Source organism: Chrysemys picta, chromosome 14, assembly GCF_011386835.1.
Source record: "Chrysemys picta bellii isolate R12L10 chromosome 14, ASM1138683v2, whole genome shotgun sequence".
In the NCBI taxonomy this organism is placed as follows: Eukaryota; Metazoa; Chordata; order Testudines; family Emydidae; genus Chrysemys; species Chrysemys picta.
The window spans coordinates 24476615-24500219 of NC_088804.1; the positions used below are offsets into that span (position 1 = coordinate 24476615).

General features: G+C 40.3%; 1 protein-coding gene across 3 annotated transcripts in view; it reads right to left on the reverse strand.

Moving 5' to 3' along the window:
• The window catches only part of LOC101947377 (neural-cadherin-like), a 120168-nt gene that overhangs the window by 28293 nt on the left and 68270 nt on the right, over positions 1 to 23605 (reverse strand). For all 3 annotated transcript variants that reach the window (XR_010592568.1, XM_008167001.4, XM_065567146.1), the window contains exons 15-24: positions 18766 to 18952; positions 17899 to 18042; positions 15152 to 15435; positions 13073 to 14687; positions 11266 to 11359; positions 9731 to 9915; positions 9313 to 9542; positions 4154 to 4431; positions 3234 to 3448; positions 1917 to 2044 (exon numbers count right to left, since the gene is read on the reverse strand). Coding sequence is in view for 2 of the 3 variants with exons in the window: in XM_008167001.4 (XP_008165223.3) it covers positions 1917 to 2044; positions 3234 to 3448; positions 4154 to 4431; positions 9313 to 9542; positions 9731 to 9915; positions 11266 to 11359; positions 13073 to 14687; positions 15152 to 15435; positions 17899 to 18042; positions 18766 to 18952 (3360 nt within the window). In the remaining variant the exon portion in view is untranslated. The remainder of the gene's footprint in view (positions 1 to 1916; positions 2045 to 3233; positions 3449 to 4153; positions 4432 to 9312; positions 9543 to 9730; positions 9916 to 11265; positions 11360 to 13072; positions 14688 to 15151; positions 15436 to 17898; positions 18043 to 18765; positions 18953 to 23605) is intronic.

Genomic DNA, 23605 nt, shown 5'->3' on the forward strand with positions numbered 1-23605 from the left:
GAGGGTTGGGGTAGGACCCTTAGTTCAAGGGAGTGTTGGCAACTCAACATCTCTCTTACCCATTTGTCTGTGGTTGATTGAGACTGTTCTTCTAAGAAGTGGGAAATTCTGCTTCCTAGATTCAGGTCTCAGTGGAGGCACCTTTGTTGTCATAGGGCTCTCAGAGGTGGTGAATCCTCCTATGGATTTTCCACCCAATCCCTGTTTCCAGGATTTTCCCCCGATATAGCTGATGTCTTTCCTCTGGTACCTTCATGAGGAGGATGGACAAAAGGAGCATTTTTGTCTGTTTCTGAGTTTGTAGATCCTCCGAACATTTCAGAGGGGAAAAACCTTTGCTGCATTTTTCCATGTCCCGCTCCGAGCCTGAATCTGAAATCTTCCCTTTCTCAGTAGAAAAGGAGTTCGTGTTAGAGTCAGAGGATGAATATCTCTTAGGTTTTTTAAATACCTTTTTCTTTTTGCTCTTTTTGGATTTTGTAGCCTTTTGGGCCTATTTGCAGGTGTTGCCATCCAGCTGTGGCCAGGGCATTAGAAGTTTGCTTTATGCAGTGCCTTGAGCTCTCTGGATATGCCTCCCTCAGTGTCCTTCCTCTTGGGGCCCCACTCCTCCTGCCCAGAGGATGTGGTTCAATAGTCAGAGTTCCCTGATTCAAGAGACTCTAGAAGAAAGAAACCTGAGTATGAGCCCCACTTCTCTCTCCAGGGAACTTGCGACCCATTTTAGGACTTGAGGACAGGACCTTGAGCCCCTTAAGGGCTTTTTTTCCCCTCTCCATTCCTGTTCTGTTCCAGGCCTTATCCCTTGGGCTTGTTGGATAAAATCCTTTTTTTTTTTTTTTGGAGTCTTTCCTTGCTCTGCTCCTCATCTCCAGACTGGGCATTTCTGTACTGGAGTCTTGGCTTCTTGAGACATGCCTGTCCAACTCAGAACCCTGTGCCCTAGCAGTGCAAGTGTCAGCTGGCTGAGAACAAGCAGGGCACAATTTGCCCTCCAAAAGGCCTGTGAAAGCTGATTCACAAATAGGATACCACTTTGATTTAGCTCAGTGTTTGCACAATAGCTATGCCATGCCTTGGGGAGTGGGGGGAGGCAAAGGAAACTGTCAGGAAGGTACCAGGTACCTGAAACCAACCCACTGGTCAATACCCAATCCAGGAGAGAGAGAAAGGCTGCTTGCTACTCCCCCCCAAAAGCCCCCAAACAGATAAAATACAAGTGAACTGTTACTTGACGCTGTTGCAGAGGCAGAAGATCTGGCAGAACCATAAAGCTGGAGAAGGAAGCATGAGCATGGCTAGCACGGGCTATGCCACAGTTTTGAACTGCTTCTGGAAATTGCAGACAGGAGGGAAATAGCCCATACCACGGGTTTTCAAACTTCATTGCACCATGAGCCTTTCTGACAACAGAGTTACTACATGACCCCGGGATGGGGGTGAGGAGAGGGGGCACAGAGCCAAGCCTGCCACCCCGAGTAGGAGGAGAGGGGGCTGCAGCTTGAGTCCCGCTGCCCCCCAGTGGGGGGATAGGGGGTCGCAGCCTGAGCCCCACCACCCCAGGTCGGGGTGGAGCTCGGGCTTCAGCTTCTGCCCCTGGTCCCAGCAAGTCTAATGCTGGCCCTGGTGGCCCCATTAAAATGGGGTCTTGACCCACTTTGGGGTCCCGACCCACAGTTTGAGAACCGCTGGCCCATATTTAACAGAATTGTGGGAGACGCAGAGCTGCAGAAGCATAGATTATGAAATTCATAGTGCTATCCTCCCAGTATTCACATTGTGCATCAGGTCTACAGATACATATGGAACGAAACACACAATTTTCCAGTCTCTCTTTTTATACCTTCCTAATCCTGTATGTATGCAAGAACTAACTGGAAGTAACAAAACCATAAAGTGGAAAACAAGTATCTGACCTGACCATTAGTTCTGACTTCAAGCCGATGCCATCTTTTGTCAGTCAAGTTCAAGTGACTTGGGAAATGCAGCATCTCAGTGCCTGCACCATGGTTAATTTTCAACACAGGAATGCCACTAGAAAGTTCTAAAAGGCCAACAAGAAAAATGTTAAAAAGTTACATTTTTAAAAATCTAGCTGCAAATATATTTTCCCACTTTTGCTACTTTGGTATATGTATTGACTTGATTAGTTTAACGATTATTGTCAACCACGAGTTACTGGGTTCAGTGAAGGAATTATGTGGTTAAATTCTGTAGCCAGTGTTATGCAGGAGAAGCTTTGCCTGTTGGCCTTGTTATTTATAATTGTATTAATGAGTATGCTAATTCTTTGTTAATTAATTGTATGTGAATCTGCTGCCTGAACTATGCAGAGAAAATACGCTGCACTACACCTTTTTTCATGATCAGGCTCTAAACCAAACATTGAAATGTATTCCTTACTAAGGGACTAATACCATATTATGTTCTAAAGTAAAAATTAATACTAATTACATGCATGCATATAGGGTTTGCTATATCCCAACCTCTGTCCAAATTCATAAGTAAATACAAATTCAACCTCACAGAAGCAAAGTTAAAATCAGATCATAGATTAATATCCCAATATTTAGGACAATCTAAAATATACACAATTCTGCACACATCTTCTTTCACTAACTCACTGAAAATAACTGAGCAACAATTAAAAAAATATCAGACGTATAGACAACTTTAAACCACTGCATATAAGGCTTTGATGGTGCTGTGGGACTGGATTCATCCATCAAGTCATAGTCTGTTAAAGAAAACATGTTTCAAAAATGCCTTGAGACTGAAAAAATTTTAAGAAGATTTCTGTCTTCACAAACCACATAAAATGACATGTGACTCAGACAGCATTAATCATGTAATACCTGTCTCAAAAGTACCTGAACTCCTTTAAAGCACTATATGTTTCCTTGTGGGATTTTTTTTTCTTTGTCAATCTGTCTGTTCTGTTTCACTTTGATTTCTTTAGCTCTAGGATGGGCTCAGAACCATTAGTGTAAACTAAAACAAATACCCACAGTGTCAAAGAAAAATGTACTGCTAAAGTATATTTCAAGAGACTTTTTTCCTAATTTTTCTAGAGTCTTGCACTCAAGAGACAAACTTTATATGAATCCATCAGACTGAAGTAAGAATTCACACTATAATTTCTATATTATCCATGCAACATCAATTCCTAGAGAATCCTTCCTTCAAGCCCCTACAAACCATTTAGTTATGTGCAACATACAAAGGACAAATACCTATTGCCATGAAGTTCTCTGTACTCCCAGGCTCTGGATCTGATAAAGGACCACTGTATAGTAAAAGCCCATCTGGAACCTCAGTAATAAACTCTAGGGATATTAAGCTCTCAAAACAAGGCCTGATGGGTCGAAACCATGCATATCCATTTCCATGGAAACTGTGCTTAGTCTGCTGGCAGTCAGGTCCATGAAATGAAGTAGAACAATGACATCTGAAAGAGCAAATCAGAGGAAGGCTAAAGCAAAATAAACAAATGAATAGATAAAATAAAAATACTATAGTCAAAACATTTACTTTTAGTTAATCTACCGAACTGGGCTGGAAATGAATCAGTGATCTAAAAGTTAAAAGGTCTGTGTCCAGTAACCAATATCTTCAGTCATCTTGACCCTTTTTGAAAAGCTTTTCAACATAAACATTTCCTACTGTTTTCATAGTGACCATACCCACGGAAGAAATTCCATGAGATTCCTATGAAAATTCTAAAAGATTAATTGGGAATTAAATCTTGAAACCATGAAAGGAGCACTAAAAAGTGATGGAGCTGTGGAATCTGAAATCGTCATAATAAACATTCACAAAATTATAGCAAATTGTGAAGAACAGCATAGAGAGAGGAGTTAACACCACTAACGTGTTTGTGTTTTTTCATTGGTTTCCATTTAGGGCCTTATCTCGACAGTCTTTATTCAGACTATACTTTCAATGACTTCAAGACTGCAGGACCAAGATCAGGCCCTTAATAAAGAACTGTTTTTATTACAAAGTTTACAGTCTTCTGCACATGTATCACTTTTCTGGATTCCCCTCAATTTGAAATGTACAGTTTAATACAGATCTCAAGGTGCATCCATCACTTTTCTAAAAAGAGAAATAAAAGAGACAGTAAGAAAAGTTGAAGTACAAGTTTCCTCACCTGTAACCATTAAGAGTGTCAATACATGTCCCACCATTGAGACATGGGCTTCGGGGGTAGGAGGCACAAGATTGATGAACTCGATCTCTAGCTGAACAGGTGCAGGCTGCGCTAATCGGGATTGTTACAGAGACAAACGACACATTCCCGGCATCCATCACTGTTGGAATGTCACTCACTGTGAAGTAGTTTGTACAACCGCTGCCACCATGACAATCTATTCTCCCACATTCGTCTACATCAATCTGTGAAATGTTCACTTTTAAAGCTGTTTGGATCTAAGAGGAAACGCAGTTTAACAAATCACCAGTCTGTCCCTAATGGAATGTTTTCATTTGTTCCTTCAGTTCTGAAAATCCATGCAATCATAAACTTTATGGAATACTTTAATTACACGAAAATTGGTCATTAATAGCCTAGACTTTGTGAGCAAAGTGATTTAAAGGAAATTATATGTATTCAGTGTGTGTGAAATTTTACTGTAGCAATATTTCCTGGAACTCAATAATTGCTATCACTGACAGCCAACTTATTAGAGCTGTTCTGGACTGTTAATAATATTTCTAAGGCACCAGAGAGTGCTAGACTGGCAGAGGCCAGAGTGCAGGGGCTGGGATTGTGCTGAAAATCTTAGGGCAGTGTAAGACACCTTTCTCTCCACCCTTGCCCACTCATAAGGGGCCAGGCATAATCTGGTCACAACGAGAAAATTCCAAGTTAAGTTTTCTACTCACCCTGTTATGCCCACATACTGTAAATCATAACTTCACTCTCCCAGTACAGAAGCACAGCCTGACCCAGGCACATTTGAACTGCATCAGGATTGCTGAGTACCCAGCAGAGCAGCAGACATGGCTTGCTACATTGGCATGTTTTTGGGCATGTGTATCCTAATTGCGTTCAGACTCACTGACACACCTCCACCACATCTTCATTTACCTCCCCCCGTATCTGCAAGAAGATGCCGTGATCTTCACAGTGTGCAGGGTATTGTGGGATCTCTCTGCACAGGATTTCATTTGTCATTGATGTGTTTATTATTTGGATTACATGACTTCATGGAGTTATTCCTGATTTGCATCATTATGAGGGTAGAACAAAGCTCTGAAGCTTTTCATGCACCTATGGAAAGGTCAAAACCTCTATTTGAGTATCAAATGGCATCCTAGTACAGTATCCTACAGAGGCATCACAGACGCCAAAACTGAGATTGGGGCCCTATTGTATCGACACTACACAACACAGGATGTGACCTAAAGACTTACTCTCTAAATTGACAAGACAGGCAAAGGGTTGGTGGCAAACAGGTACAGAGAAGTAAGGAGACTTGCCTGAGGTCTCACAGCTGGTAATGGCAGAGCTGGGAATAAACCAGCTCTACTGCCTCTCATCCAGCTCGCTATGCACTGGATCACGTGTCTCCCAATCAATCAATCATCATTATTATTATTTATTTGCATTATTGTAACACCAAAGAGCCCCAGTGATGGCCCAGGACCCCATTGTGCTAGGCACTGTACAGACACAGAACAAAAACCCCCATCCCTATCCCAAAGAGCTTACAATGTAAGATAAAAGACAACAGATGGGTATAGCTAGATGGGTGAGCACAAAGAAACACACAATATGGTTGGCAAAGCAGAGTTTCAAGGATGGTTTTGAAGGATGATAAAAAGTTAGTTTTGTGGATGTTTACAGGGAGTTTGTCCCAGGCATGAGGGGCAGCATGGAACAAAGGTGTCTGAAAATTTAACTTATTGGGCTGACCAGAGGCAGTGTTTGGATACTGAATGAGAAGTTTTGACCTTTCCACGGGTGCATGAAAAGCTTCAGGGTTTGGACCATAGTGTCAGAACCTTAGACACTAAGGGCTTTGTTCTACCCTCACAATCAGGGCCGCTGAGAGCGAGTTTGGGCCCCGGTGAAAATTTGTTTTCACGCCCCCCAGTAAGGGTGGACCGGCTAAAGAGGGCCGACAGGGGGAGGAGGGGAGAGAGAGAGGAGGAAAGCCGGGGAAGCCAGGCCCCCTTCCGGACCGCTGGGCCCCGGTAAGGCGACGAGAGGGGCGGAAGCCGGGCCCTGGGCCCCCTTCCGGACCGCCTGGCCCTGGTAATTTGTACCGGCGTCCCTCCCTCTCATCAGCCCTGCTCACAATGGTGCAAATCAGGAGTAACTCCATGAAGTTAACAGAATTCACCAATGTAAAACTAGTGTGAGGTCAGACTTAGGGCCTGGTAATTTTATATGTTTAATAAGATGTTACTTTTAGTGGTACAATGTATGAATTTTTTTTTAAATAACTCTAATGGCCAAAAACAAAACTTAAAACCTTCCATTCTTTTCTTCTCTTTCCATTTTACTAGTGCTTCATTTCAATGCACCATTCTTTTAAGAACTTCGACCCTTATGACTAATCTTCAATACATCCTCATAAATATCATGATATATTTTGAAAAAGAAGTAGAAATATATCACCCGACATGATGTATCCTGTCAATTCAGTTATGGGGTATGCTGTCTACATATATTGCTGTTAGTGGGGATTTTGTATTAAAAAGATTTAGACAGTTTTGCAATACTGTTACAGAAAAACATGGCGCATATAGACAATTATGATTCCTTTAAACTACTGGGATGGATGTCTTTTGTTGTACACTAAGAACAGTTATCATAAAGCCATATCCAAAGGAGTGTAACAAATAAATACACTTCATCATTTATTTAAAAATTTAATGAATAATTCTAGTGCTAATTGCCAATTTTCTATGTTTATCGTTAACTGAAACATATCTATAAAAGATAATGGAGGAATTCTATATTTATGTTTTGTTTCTGTAAGTATAGAAAATTGGTGATAACTCATTAGAGCTATTCATTAAACTCTGAAAGGTGATAAATAATTAATAGAAATGCCATTTCTTCAGTAAAATATGTGAAGCAAAAATTATCCTCTTGTTATCACTATGATGAATCATCCCACTATGTATTATGAAGCAGATTCTATTTGAAATCAATGTAACTTTCCATATTATCATTGTAATTGCTCTATAAATATGCAAGAGAAGCAGCAATTACTTTGCATGAATAGTATCTGCCTCTCTGATTCTGTGACCTTGGCCATTTGGAGGATTCTAATACTCTACATTATTGTTTAACAGACAATAAAATTACGTACTTTGCAGTCTGATAAAAGTTGGGCAGTTGGCGAGTTGTGATTACTGCTCCTGACTGGCTAAGAATTACACACAACCTATTATCATTCATACCACCTCATGTCTCCATCTCTCCTCTCTTCTCCTTTTGTCTCATCTCCCTGTTGTGTCTTGTCTTTTAGATCATAAGCTCCTTGCAGCAGGGGCTGATATTTACTATGTGTTTGTACAGCAGCTGACACACTGGGGCTTCTTAGACACCAAGCCCAGAAGGGACCACTGTGATCACCTAGTCTGACCCCACCCTGTATAACACCGGCCATAGAATTTATTTCCCCAAAATAATTCCTAGAGCAGATCTTTTAGAAAAAACATCCAATCTTGATTTAAAAATTGCCAGTGATGGAGAATCCACCACAACCCCGGTAAATTGTTACAATGGTTAATTATCCTCACTGTTAAAAATATATGCCTTATTTCCAGTCTGAATTTGTCTAGCTTCAATTTCTGGCCATTGCATTGTGTTATACCTTTCTCTGCTAGACTGAAGAGCCCATAATCAAATATTTGTTCCCCATGTAGGCACTTATAGATTATGATCAAGTCATCCCTTAACCTTCTCTTTGTAAGATAAATAGTTTGAGCTCCTTGAATCTATCACTATAAAGCTGGTTTCTAATCCTTTTATCATTCTTACAGTTCTTCTCTTGACCCTCTCCAATTTATCAACATCTTTCTGAAACTGGACACCAAAACTGAAAAAAAATATTTCAGCAGCGGTCGCACAAGTGCCAAATACAGAGGTAAAATAACTTCTTCTCCTACTTGAGATCCCTCTCTGTGTATTGCATTAGCTCTTTTGATCACAGCATGAGCTCATGTTCAGCTGATTATCGACCAGGACCCCCAAATCTTTTCCAGAGACATTGCTTTCCATGATAGGGTCCAGCATCCTGTAAGTATGGCCTACGTTCTTTGATCCTAGATGTATACATTTAGCCATATTAAAACGCATATTGTTTGCTTTCGTCCATGTTACCAAGCAATCCACATGGCGGCTCAGTATTAGTGATCATCATCTTCATAATTTACCACTTCCTCAATTTTTGTGTTATCTGTAAACTTTATCAGGTAATTGATAAAAATGTTAAATAGTGTAGGGCCAAGAACCAATTCCTGTGGGACCACACTAGAAACATACCCATTCAGTGATGATTCCCCATTTACAGTTATATTTTGAGACCTATCAGTTACCCATTTTAATCCTTTTAATCTGTTCCATGTTAATTTTAATTTTATATCATCCTAGTTTTGTAATCAGAATGTCATGCGGAACCAAGTCAAATGCCTTACAAAAGCCTAAGTATATTACGTCAACAATAATCATCAACCAAACTTATAATTTCATAAAAATATCAAGTTAGCTAGACAGGATCTATTTTCCATAAACCCATCTTGATTGGCATTAATTATATTACCTTCCTTTTAATTCTTGATTAATCAAGTCCTGTAGCAGCTGCTCCATTATTTTGCCTGGGATTGATGTCAAACTGACAGGGCTATAACTACGTGGGTCATCCCATTTATCCATTTTAAAGATTAATATTTTGGTTGGCCACTGAGCAATACTGCAAAGTATATGTTAAGTAATAACAATAAAGTTTTTATATGCACACACACACACACACACACACACACACACACACACACACACACACACACACACACACACACACAGAACTGACCAAAGTGCTATGATTCGGAGGAGGAGACTGCCCTCTCCTAAAAAGTGGCCAAACGAATTGAAATGGAATGAAATGAGAGGAAGAAAATTAAAGTAAAAACTAGTATAACAAAACTTCGAGTGAAGCAAAAAGTAAATCAGTAGGCCTGGCATTCTCTTCAATAGTGTGGTTGTGTCTGCATAAAGGATGCTAATATAGTTAGTTTATATCTATGCAAACCACTCTAATGTTAAGTTCACTGAATTAAAACTGGGGCACATACCTTGTTTTTAAATGCTGCCATTTCACCATGCAATTTTTCTGGTCTATAATAAGAAAAGCCACCACGAACTGCAAATCTTAAGTTTGTCTGTCTTCCGTCAACATTCATCATACTGAAGATAGTGATATCACTAGGATGAGCAGAGAAGATTTCTGCCAGTAACTCCTTAAATTTGTCATGTCTGCTTTTCCCATGTTCATCTTTCCTTATAAACTCCTCCGCTGTGACATCTGAGTCGGGGATTCATAAATACAGTATACTGAAATGAAATGCCTGCAAAGCTCTGGTTAATCTCTCAACTCACCCCAGCTCAATAGCACTAGAAAGACACTGCAAATGCATCTATCCTACAAACACATCTAAGTAACAACTTTTCAAATACAGCAGCAACCAAGCTCAAACAGCAAATAAAACTGACCTGCCAGACGTACAGTGGCTGAATTGCGTATGGCTTCATTTTCCAACTCTTTGACATGGATCTGTACTGTAGATATTACATCAGGCCAGACTCCATCTGAAACTCTGACTCTTAAGTTGTATGTCCCCTGAGGAGCATTATCCACCATTACCAGAGAGCCAGTCCTTTGATTTAATCTGAAAAACCTAGAAGTAAAGTCCCAAATCATGAAAAGCCTACTAAGTCAAACCAGAAACATCCTCTACTCACCATTGAATTGGTCTTTTTCAGCATACATGTTCTACCATATAAGGGCCTGACCGAGTAACACAGGTATGTGGCCTCATAGGCTACAAAAGCCCTAGAAAGTTGGTATGGAGGATCCGTGGTCAAGTGACCTATCTGATGGGTACCAGAGCCCAACCTCAGAAAGGCACTAAAAAAGAAAAAAAAACTTTGCACTGGGAAGTTGTGGAAAAGCTTGGGGAGAGTTTATGAAAATGAGTATCTTTTCTGCAATTCCTAAACCCATGAGCTTTCCCACTCCTGACCCAGAGCATGCAGTCTACAAGAATTAGTAAAGCCCCATGGCTCAAACACAGGAATACCCTTGCACAGGTCCCAGTGGTGAGTAGGGAGGACAGATAAGAGGAGGGAGCAAACTGTCTAGTCCCACACTGGTGCCTGTTAAAGAGAAGTTCCAAGAGAGATGTCTTGCGTCATGCCCATGAGCTATGATGAAGGGGGCAGTTTTGAATGGCTATGGAGGTCTATTATGGCAGGTCACTACTACGGAATAATACCCTCTTATGGCTTAGTACCCCCAATGGCTGCTGACAGGCAGAAGCTCCAGCTGCAACTCTGGGCTCGCTAAGGCTTTAACATCTTCATTGTCTAGGGAAAAGAAAGCTTGGTTTTGCTTTTATTTTGTGAAACAGAGACGAAGCCACTTCAGAACTACATTTCTGCTAATGGCACCGCACATTTTGTGATGTGGGCAGATGAATTAGTATGGCCTCGGGGCCCAGTTCAACACTGGCATGAACAGACACAACTACAAAGAGTTAAAACAAGTTGTGACTGCTTATGCAGTGGTGAATTTAGCTCTAGGAGGAGATCATCCAAATTCACTTTCACTTGTGATATCTTGCGTTATTCTACTCTTTGCTCATATTGGATGCCTTTATGTGATCAAATACAAATAGACTATAATACTTGGCGGCGGTGGCAATGAAACTGGAGCCTATTTTTATTTTGGGTCTAATACAAAGCACATCCTTAATGCCTAGGAAAAGTAATAGAGAGCGCTACTTAAAAATTGACAGCATGATGTGGCCCTACATTATTTGAGATGAAGATAAATATTGTGTACACCAATTCCTTGAAACCTAGTTATCTAAATGAAAAAGAATATTCAGGAGGTACATTCCCTGTTGCATGGGGTAATCCTGGCTTTTATACATATAACGTATACAGGGAAATCTCATGGTGAGTAAAAAAAATTACAGAACCATAAACATAAATATTACTCAGTTTGACACAAATACAATCCTCACTTGAGCATTTTTCCTTCAGAGAGAAATGTTTTATTGTCCCAGTCATCCTGATCTGGTGCAAACACTTCCCCAAGCACTGTTGTTGACCATTTCCCTGTTGAGATAAATTATAATAAATCTGCATTTAATTTTTGTTTTTCAAAGGGTTTTAAATTCCACTGCATTCATTACTACATTTATCATTTTCATATTCCTGTTTGATTTTGGTGAAGGTTATGATCCAAGGCTCTTAAAACAATGCATAACCTGTAGTCTGAGCTCTCCTCTAAGTGCGCCTGGAAAGCTGGGTAAAGACCACAGACATTACATAAAGGAGGGAAAAAACCCACAAATAATCAGTAAAAAGAAATAAGAATATAAAACTACAGTATATAAACTGATTTTTTGAGACAAAAAGTTACTAAACCAGACGCTGAAGACCCAGATGCTCTAATCTGGGGAAGCCACTTTACACTGCATCACTAGCAAAATCTGCATATAAAGCCATTACAACTACCCCAGTCTTCTGCACCACAGGAGAATCAGAATAGCAGCTCTCTCTGAGCAAGGAAAAGAGGGCATGACTGGAGAAAAGGGAGCATTGGCAGGATGCCTCTTTGCCAGTCCAATTCTTGGCTATGTTTTCAGCCCCCTGTGGCTCTTGTGGCCTAGTGCAAAGTAGAACAGCTGCTTGAACACAGCAAGAAGAGCCTGCAGAGAGCAGCAGTGTGATCAGGAGAGTAGAGAGAAGCTTTAAGACTCCTTTGAACACCATACGCTGTGCAGTTTAGTTATAGCCATGATCTGGCAAAATGTGAGTGCTCAGATAATACGGTGATGAGCGCAGTATAAGAACCTATACAAAGCAGAACAGAAATTGAATAGACTATTTTTAAATTCAGAACTTCAGAGTCTACCCTACTTCACCTAGCCTGCTCTATTGTAGAACTTGCTTACACTGGCTTTTGGTTTAAGTGCATCTAATTCAACAAAATTAGGTGCATGCTTAATTTAATGCAAAATGGTTTTCTTTACATACTGGATCTTTACATACAAATACTCATCAGGCACGCTGGCACTATAACTCTAACCTAGATATTCAGTTAAATTGTGCCTTCATTTCAAATGCTTTTAGGATGACGATCCATCTCGCACAAAACAAGCAATTAATAATGGACACAGAGATACCCTACGATCTTCACTTCTTTATTTTATGGGATTTATCTATTTTTCATTGTATTAAAACCAAAGCAACAAAAATATACTTATATAATTTTAATATACATTTACCACATACTAACAAGGAAATTGCTGAAATGCACAGCTATAGTTAAAACTTCCCAGTGTTTTCATTCTAAGCCCCTATTTTCAGTCACTTGTTAAAAATCCCTATTTTTTTCCAGGCTCAGTCTCTGCCCAAGGGGAAAAAAATTCCTCCCAAAATGAGTAAAAAGAGTCATGTTTGGAAATGGAGGGGAAAAAAGCATTCCCCCTGCTACATGTATTATTATTGTTTTTGTATAGACAAATACATACACATTTTTAAAAAACAAAAGAGAGATAATTACAAATATATAAATCTTCCTCAGTAGATGATGCTTTCCACATTATGACCCAGACCTTGCAAACAAATGTGCCAGCGTGGGCCCATACAGCCTGCAAAATCCCACTGACTCTGTATATCTGTTTGCAGAATTGTATGCTTAGTCTATAAATATACAAAATATAAAAGATACAATAGCAATAACAGCTTAAAGAAAAAATTACTAATATCAAGTAAAATTGTAACATTTCTATGCATCTGGCTCACTCTCTGTACACCACCTACCTCTGTGGGTATAGACAAAGATTTCCTTATGGCCAGCTTCATGGCTGTTATCATTTTCATCACCAATTGTTATGGTCAAGGTGTTTGTAGCACTTATAGATGGATTCCCACTATCTGTTATAATTATTGGCAGGTGGAACACCTTCTGCTTTTCTCTGTCAAAGGACCTCAGTGCAGTAATGGTTGCTGTGTTATTTCTGTTGTCAGTAAGAGAAAAATCCAAAGAATTCTGATAATCAGGTGGCAGCAAAAATGTTAACGGTGGCCCATTTTCACCACTGTCTGGATCCACAGCATACAGCAGCTTTGATGTATGGTTCATATACACCACCTGAGGTCCCAACACATTTTCCCAAACAATGGGCAAATATGATGCCTCAAACCTTGGCTCATTGTCGTTAATATCTAGCAAGTTAATCAGGACTGTAACACTTCCAGTTTGGGCAGGCGTCCCTTGATCTGAAGCCTGTATGATTAAATTGTATTGCTGAATGACTTCACGATCCAGTGTACTTGCAACAGTCACATGACCATCTGGGTCAACTGCAAACTGTCTGATAGGATCTGAATCTGATTTAATAAAATAGATAATGTCCCCGTTCAAACCAGAATCCTCATCGGTGGCTCTCACTGTGGTGACTGTAGTACCCACAGGTATGTTCTCAAAGAAAGGGTTAGTTTGGATAAACTGTGAATTGAAAACTGGGCTGTGGTCATTACAATCTTCAACTTCAATCAAGCAGGTTGCAACACTGGAAAAATCAAGGTCTTCTACTTTAATCGTAAGGTTAAACCACCTTTCATGAGGTTTCTCATAATCCAGTTTCTTTTTCAATCTGATAGTTGCACGTTGACCATCTTTGTTACTTTCAATGTAAAACTTCTGATCTGGATCTCCACCAATAATGCTGAATGTTAAGTGAGCATTTTCCCCGGTGTCTGCATCTGTAGCCGACATTTCCAGAACTTCTGAGTTGACTGCACCGTTTTCAGGAATCACTGCCTGCCAGACCTCCTGAGTGAATTCAGGTATATGATCATTGACATCTGCAATCCAGATAGTGGCAGTGCCAGTTCCTGTCAACCCTCCCCCATCCCTGGCCTCAACAGTAAGGAAATATTTATCAGTCTTCTCTCTATCCAGCATTCCCCCTGCTACATGTATTGTGCCACTATTGGGGTTGATATTAAAGAAGTCTGTACCAAACCCAGTTTTTACATTGTCAGTTATCCTATATGTCAAAATTGCATTCAGACCTACATTCAGATCGTCTAAATCCACAGCTGTCATTTCCATGACCAAAGTGTCTGCAGGAGAATTTTCAAAAACACTCCCATTGCAGTCATCAGGCATGCAGGTAAATATGGGAGCATTGTCATTTATATCCCACACATTAATAATTACATCAGCAAATCCAGTAAGTCCTTCTCCTCCCTCATCAGTAGCCAACACAACAAATCTCCACTGTGCTCGCTCTTCCCGATTAAGCATCTTCTGTGAGTAAATGCTGCCTGTGTTCTCATCTATTGTAAAGACATCAGTTGCACCATGTCCATGCAGAGAATATCTCAAATCACCTTCATCCATGCTGCTATCAGGATCATTTGCTACAACCTACAAAGGTTTTGCAAACAAATACATCGTGTTAATGACCGAATATGCAATTCCTGAATTATATCCTATCTGCTAGCTACTACATCCTATCATAGATGGATAGATATAGACACTTCACACTATAGCAGTATAATTATCTATGTTTTCTTTCTTATTTTTATAGTAATAATTGAACTACAGAATATAAAAAAAACGAGTAGATTACAATGCTAATTATTTGGCATAAGTGATAGTTCTTAGGGTTACAAAGATAAGCCCTGCTTGTTCAATATTAATGCCACAATCATTTTCTTCACACACACACACACACACACACACAAAAAACCCACCACCCTGCATGCTTCTCTCTCCACTGATGAAATACATTTTCTTCACAAAACTGGATTTCACTGACATATTACAACAACAATACTGGACTATTCTTCTATTGAAATATCACGAACATCTGGAACTCCATATAGTACCTGAAGTATAAAGATGGGTAATCCATCCAGTTCTTCAATCACACTTCCATAGTATTCACTGATAGAGAAAACTGGAGCCTCATCATTTTTATTCACAACATTGATTATGATAATTGCATAATCTTCCCATTTACCATCAGAGGCCAACAAATGAAGTTCATACATTTTCGCTTCTTCATAATCCAGTGGCTGAGCAATAAAGATGGCTCCTGTTTCTGGTTCAACATCAAGTACTCCACCAGTGTTTCCAGCTGTGATCTGGTACCTTAATTTAGCATTTGTTCCTGCCAATCCCCAAAGAATATTAAATAAGATACGTATAATTTGAGGGCATTTAAATATACATTTACTTTGTACCTCTTCTACTAGATTATTAATCGTTTTCTATATTAATCACACCAATCAATTCTTATCCTGATTAAAATCCACCCACAAAGTCCTGTCTCATTGTCAAAAGTTTCTAGTGCTTTACTATTACAGGAGAGTCAGTATATAGTACTGTAGTTAGGTGGTCTTTTAAAATGCATAGCCAAGTAAGAATATTTACAAGCATTTTTCTATTTCCAGGTCCCAATAAGTCTAATATCTATAATAAGTTTCAAAGGAACAAAAAGTCTCTTGAATGAATGCCAGTGGACTAAATTTTGCCCTCACTTAGTACCCCATGTTGGAAGGCCAGTAGGACTGACCAAGTGTACAACTCATGGAAACTATAGTAAAAGGTAACCTGCTTATAACAATAAATTAGCATTATAAAATTATAGAAACATCTCATGAAGTAGTTCTTATTCCAACCTCAACTTCACAGATCCACAGATTTTACGGCCAGAAGGGACGACTGTGATCATTCAGGCTGACCTCCTACATAACACAGGCTATAGAATTTCAGACGCAACAGGGGCTCTTGGATTAGTCCAAATAAAGCTTTTTACCTTTTCATTCTGGATCCCCCCTTCTTGCCTCCAATGTTACTGTCACTCTTCTCCCTCCCCACTTCACACCTGCAATTTCAATTACTTAACTTGGCTGAGAGGCCAGAAACAAAGAGTCAGATCTGTAGTCCTCCCAAGGCAGCTTCTCCACCACCACAAAGCAGACTTAAACTCAACATACATGGCCAGCTAAGGAGTTTCCCTTGTGTCAGGGAATTGTCCAGTAGCATAGGTACAGCGTAGCTAGCTTTGCCCTTGCTCCTTTGCAGCCCCTAGTATAGGTGAATGTGGCTAGTGCGCCCATGCACTTCAGAGACCTCCTACTGCCAGAACAGAACCCTTGGGGCTGTTAAAACTAGTGCAACTTGGATTAGCCTGAGGTTGGTCTAAATTTCTCTTTTGGACTCCAATTTTAGAAAGCACTTAAGCATGTGCTAAAATTCATCCTTGTTTAGATCAGTTGCTCAACTTCAGGCAGTTTCTTCCATGGGATTTAAGTACCTGCTTAACTGAATTCCTGAATAGGGATATTTTTCTGAAATTGGGATTAAGGACAGAAACAGTGCCCAGCAGCATAACGATCAGCGATCCAGAAAGGTAGCTGCAAACCACCTTTACAGCTCTCTTCAGATTTTGACTGCCAAATGGCCAGTCCTAAAAATCTGGCCTCGTATCAATACCTTTCCATCAGTCAATCAGGTAAAATCACAGTACAGCTAAGCAATAAAATTAAGCCTACTGAAATAACCTACTGGCGATAGCCATATTAATAGCTGTACTTATTTCTCACACAATCCCCAAAACTGATAAAAATTATACTATTCCAACCTGTGTCGAGTCCTACTAAACTTCTGTTCTTTCCTTTGCACCAGCAAACAACTCCACTCCTTCTGCTAATAAAGCACAGACACTAAAAGCCATCCCATTCACCACCTGCCACACAGAAAGTCATGCCCACAGCAAACAGAATCTACACTGGAGGTAAGAGGAATACTGCATTTATTCTAATTTAGTAGTCAATAGGATGGGGGGGTTCCTAACACAGGGCAATAAACAAAGTATAAACATGAAAAGGGTCTGATTATGTGACAAATTTGCTTGGTCTCTTCAATAATTGTTTCAAAACTCTGGACTGTTCATACAGGGCCGGCTCCAGCATTTCTGCCGCCCCAAGCAAAAAAAAAAAAAAAGCCGTGATCGGCGGCGGCAGTTCAGCGGCAGGTCCTTCGCTCCCAGAGGGAGTGAGAGACCTGCCGCCCCCGAATTGCCGTACGTGACGCCCCTCTCCCTTGGCCGCCCCAAGCACCTGCTTGTTAAGCTGGTGCCTGGAGTCGGCCCTGTGTTCATGATGATCAATCCCTACATTGCTTTATCTCCAAACCATTTAGAAAGTCCAATTTCATGTAAGACAACACTATTCCTCAGTGTGCCAAATAAGGGACAATACAACAAATATACCGTCAATACAAAGAAAATACATTAATTTCATTGAGATTCAATATCAATCATTCTAGTTAACTGGGAAAATATTTTTATCACCACCTTTCTTTTAAAAAAGAAATTTGTATATGCTGGCACAGAAGTTATTCACCATCATCCCATGTTAATGTATTGCCTCACATAATAGAATTATTTAGCTTATGCCTCACAGCCCCATTTTGAAGTAATGTTCATGCCCTGTCAGTTTAGACATAAAGAAGTTTTAAAATGTAGAGACAGACATTTTCCCTCCTAACACCACTAAATATGTCTTAGTGTGCTGAAATTAACTCATTAATATTTTAGATGCAGCTATGGGGAATTCCAATACTTTACCTTCATCTTCATCATTAGCACTGACTGTAATGACAGTAGAACCCACATCCTGGTCTTCATCCACATTAACTTCATAGACACTCTGAGTGAAGACAGGTTTGTTATCATTCACGTCGCTGATAAAAATGCGCACATAGGCTGTGTCTAGAGAGACAAGAAACAAGAGATTAAAATACTCAGCTGTGCCACTTCTGTCAGCTACAATTCCTTAAACTGTCTAGCTGCACATTAAATGAAGACGAATATGCAGACAATACAGAAACAAACCCTTAGGGTTATGGACAATTTATATACCAACATTACTCAAAAGCACTTGGATATCAAATGTATGTCACATCCAATTTGTTTAAAGAGATAACATGTGAATAATTGATACCTAATATGGCAATTGTACAGTTTTAAGTCATAACTTTTTGTCCTGAAGCCACAAAAGCCCAGTTTTAACTCTTTGTTTAAACACAACCAATGTGATTTCTTTTAAAATCTTGAGCTTTTCTGTTCAGCATTTCATTACTGGCCCAAACTGAGTGCAGTGCAGCATGCAATGCTTTGAGAAGCCCCTCCATTACCCAGACTAGGCTTGTATCCTATGTAGGTGTGGTTTTGCTAGTTAGGAATTACTCTCTAAAATCCATCAACTCTAAGGTGATAATTTTCTTTTAGTTTCAGAACTGAAAACTTGCCTGGTCATCATATTAGATATTTCTTCCAGTTCTGAGGCAACGGACACAGAGAGAAACAACAAAAAAACCTTTTTTACAAGTGAGCCTGGACAAAAATAAATTACAATTTAAACTTGATTAAAGGGTTTTCTTTTATAGGAAGAGAGCTAAAAAATCACACTTGATACACTGGTTCATTTCTTACCAGAGTTTGGCCGCCCACGTTTTCCAGGTCGAGCAGATTCAAAGCCATCTATCGACTTTACTTCCAAGAGATATGACCCCTTATTCTCTCTGTCAAATACTGAGGTACTGTATATGGAGCCTGTCTGTGAGTCTAAGCGAAAACATGTATAATCCCCACTACGGTCATGTAACAGAAAGTAAGTGATCTGAAAGGTTAAAAAGAAGATGATTATGCCATACTTTCATTTTGTTGGATAGCTCACAAGTGAACAATTATTCAAGAAAGAACAAAGGGTCTTGTAGATAAAGCAGTTGGCCAGGACTCAAGACATCTGGGTACAATTCCCAATTCTATGACAGACTCCCTGTGTAATCATGAGCAAATCACTTAACTTCCTTGTGCCCATAAGTAAAATGGAGATAATCATACTTATTTTCTCTCGTCCTTTATCTGTCTTGTCTATCTAGAGTGGAAGTTCTTTGGTGCAGGTATTGTCTCTTACTACAGATTTGTAAAGTGCTTACTACAATGAGCCCCAATCTCAGCTGAAGCCTCTAGATGCTACTTTAACACAAAATAAAATAAATAAATAAAAACTAGCAAAAGCATAAGCACATTTGAACTTTAAGAACATATTACAAATTATGGGCCAAATTCTAATGTGCATTATATGCATGGGTGGGTCTGACTGACTGGTGTGCACCCAAGGGCAACATTTGTCTGTAAGAACAAGCCAAAATTTTCAAAAGTGACTACTAATTTTTGGATGCTTTATTTCTTGGATGCTCAATTTGAGACACTATAGACACGTCTTATTTTCACAGAGTGAATGCTCAACATTTTCTGAAAATCAGGCACCTTTCAGGCATCTCACATTGAGCATGTGGTTCAGACAGAGGCATCCCTTAGGGGAGGATCTATTAATGGAGATTCTCTATGTCCTAGTAAAGAGGAGAGAATAGAAGATGATAAAATACAGGTAGGATCTGATGAGAAACTGTCAAATGAAAAAGAGTCGCATTCAATTACATTATGTAATGGCAGACAGCTAAAAAGTGACAAGTTTTTTAAAGTGCTTATATACAAATGCTAGAAGTCTAAATAATAAGATGGGTGAACTAGAGTGCCTTGTATTAAATGAGGATATTGATATAATAGGCATCAAAGGAACTTGGTGGAATGAGGATAATCCATGGGACACAGTAATACCACGGTTCAAAATATATCAGAAGGACAGAACAAGTCGTGCTGCTGGGGGAGTGGCACTATATGTGAAAGAAAGCGTAAGACTCAAATTAAGTAAAAATCTTAAATGAAACAAACTGTACCATAGAATCTCTATAGATAGTAATTCCATGCTCTAATAATAAAAATATAGCAGTAGGGATATACAGTATTACTGACCACCTGACCAGAATGGTGAGAGTGACTGTGAAATGCTCAGGGAGATTAGAGAGGCTATAAAAATAAAAATAAATTAATAATAATGGGGATTTCAACTATTGAGTGGGTGCGTGTCACCTCAGGATGGGATGCAGAAATAAACTTTTCTGACACCTTAAATGACCTAGAACCCACAAGAGGAGAGGCAATTCTTTAGTCCTAAGTGCAGCACAGGATCTGTCCAAGAAGCGCGTATAGCTGGACCACTTGGTAATAGTGACCATAATATAATTAAATTTAACATCCCTGTGCCAGGGAAAACACCACAGCAGCCCAACACTGCAGTATTTAATTTCAGAAAGGGGAACTGCACAAAAATGAGGTGGTAGTTAAACAGATATTAAAAGGTATGATGCCAAAAGTGAAATCCCTGCAAGCTGAATGGAAACTTTTTAAAGACACCATAATAGAGGCTCAACTTAAATGTATATGCCCAAATTAAAAAACATTGTAAGGTAACAAAAAAGTGCCACCATGGCTAAACAACAAACTAAAAGAAGCAGTGAGAGGCAAAAAGGTATCCTTTAAAAAGTGGAAGTTAAATCATAGTGAGGAAAATAGAAAGGAGTAGAAACTCTGGCAAATGAACTGTAAAAATATAAGTAGGAAGGCCAAAAAAGAATTTGAAGAACAGTTAGCCAAAGACTCAAAAAGTAATAGCAAATATTTTTTAAAATACATCAGAAGCAGGAAGCCTACTAAAGAACCAGTGGGGCCACTGGATGATCAAGATGCTAAAGTATCAGAGGGGTAGCCGTGTTAGTCTGAATCTGTAAAAAGCAACAGAGGGTCCTGTGGCACCTTTGAGACTAACAGAAGTACTGGGAGCATAAGCTTTCGTGGGTAAGAACCTCACTTCTTCAGATGCAAGTGACGAACATTCTAGTAGTGACTGACCATTATACGCGATATGCGCAGGCATATCCCACACGTGATCAGAGGGCCACCACTGTTGCTCGAGTACTGTGGGAGAAATATTTATCAGTTTATGGATTTCCAGCCCGGATACACTCGGATCAGGGGCGGGACTTTGAGAGTCATCTTCTGAAGGAGGTGCTGAGGACAGCGGGAATTAAAAAGTCTAGGACAACGCCTTATCACCCACAAGGTAATCCTCAGCCAGAGAGGTTCAACCGAACCCTATTAGATATGTTGGGGACTTTGCAGCCAGAGCAGAAGGCAACCTGGAGCCAACATGTCGCATTTCTGGTGCACGCCTACAATGCCACAAAGAATGATGCTACAGGAGTCACCCCATATTTCTTAATGTTTGGACGAGAACCAAGATTACCCATAGACCTGTGCTTTGGTGTATCAGAGGATGGAGATAGCTATGAAACTCATCAGCAATATGTAACCCGACTAAGAGAAAAGCTGCGGGATGCTTATCACTTAGCTACATCTGCTGCTCGGAAGAACGCAGACCGCAACAAACAGCGATATGATGCTAGGGTACGTTTACAAGAGCTCCAGCCGGGGGACAGAGTCCTGCTGCGAAATTTGGGTATTGCTGGCAAACACAAGATAGCTGACAGGTGGAAGGCAATACCTTATTTGGTGATGGAAAAGCTAGGAGACCTGCCGGTCTACAAGATTAAACCTGAAGAGGGTCCAGGGCAGATAAAGACAGTGCATAGAAACCTTTTGCTCCCTGTGGGAGAACTGGTAGGCACCCCTTATGAGATGGGCCACAACAAGGCAACCGGGCAGAACGAAGGTGCTGGACCAAAGCTGCCCTCCAACGTGGACAGCCAGCCCCCTGCAGCTAACCTACCCCTATGCAGCACATCCGAGAGTGAGTCTGAGGAGGAAGACACAACCATGGTGTATCCTGGGATGGAGACAAGATTTCAGTCTCGATCAGCTGAATCAAAAGAGAGCTCCTCCTCTTCTGCCCTAAACCCCATGGCAGAAGTATTTAGGCCCATTCCTGACACCCCTGAGCCACTGGTGGGACACCCATGTGATGACACACACAGGTTATTGGACAGTGGAGACATACAGGTGGAGGATGTCCAGGGCACCTTGGACCCTCCACTGTTAGAACTAGAAATGCAGGGGCCTATGCCAGTAGCCGAGGGGCCCTCAAAGGAAACCACTCCATCTGTCGTTCAAGAGGCTGTCCCCCCTACCACGGCAACAGAGATTCTCAATAGACGAGACAGGGTAATAAGGCCAGTAAAACGGTTGACTTATGATGCACCTGGGGTGACTAGTGAGGAACCAATATGTTTAGCACACAGGCTTGTGGAAGCTAAAGTGGGCTATCTAAGGCCCTTTGGAGGGAACCTGTGAGTTGTTATAATAGGGAGTGTGATTTGTCGGGACGACAAATTTTTGGCTGGGGGGAGGATGTAAGCAGAGTCAGGATGAGCTCTACCCTGACATCTGGTGGTGAATTATGGCGAGTGTGGAAAGAAGTGAGGTTCTTACCCACGAAAGCTTATGTTCCCAGTACTTCTGTTAGTCTCAAAGGTGCCACAGGACCCAAAATGCTAAAGGAGCACTCAAGGACGATAAGGCCATTGCAGAGAAACTAAATGAATTCTTTGCATCGGTCTTCACAGCTGAGGATGTGAGGGAAATTCCTAAATCTGAGCCATTTTTTTTAGCTGACAAATCTAAGGAACTGTCCCAGATTGAGGTGTCATTAGAGGACAAATTGATAAATTAAACAGTAATAAGTCACCAGTAATAAGTCAGGACCAGATATTATTCACCCAAGAGTTCTGAAGAAACTCCAATGTGAAATTGCAGAACTACTAACTGTAGTTTGTAACCTATCATTTAAATCAGGTTCTGTACCAAATGACTGGAGGATAGCTAATGTGACGCCAATTTTTAAAAAGGGCTCCAGAGGTGATCCTGGCAATTACAGGCTGGTAAACCTGACTTCAGTACAAGGTAAACTGGTTGAAACTATAGTAAAAAACAATATGGTCAGACACAAAGATGAACATAATTTGTTGGGGAAGAGTCAACACGTTTTTTGTAAAGGGAAATCATGCCTCACCAATCTACTAGAATTCTTTGAGGGGGTCAACAAGCATGTGGACAAGGGGGATCCAGTGGATATACTGTATTTAGATTTTCAGAAAGCCTTTGACAAGGTCCCTCACCAAAGGCTCTTAAGCAAAGTAAGCTGTCATGAGTTAAGAGGGAAGGTCCTCTTATGGACTGGTAACTGGTTAAAAGATAGGAAACAATGGGTAGGAATAAATGGTCAGTTTTCAAAATGGAGAGAGGTAAATAGTGGTGTCTCCCCAGGGTCTGTATTGGGGCCAGTCCTATTCAACATATTCATAAATGATCTGGAAAAAGGGGTAAACCATGAGGTGGCAAAATTTGCAGATGATACAAAACTACTCAAGATAGTTAAGTCCCACGCAGACTGCGAAGAGCTAAAAAAGGATCC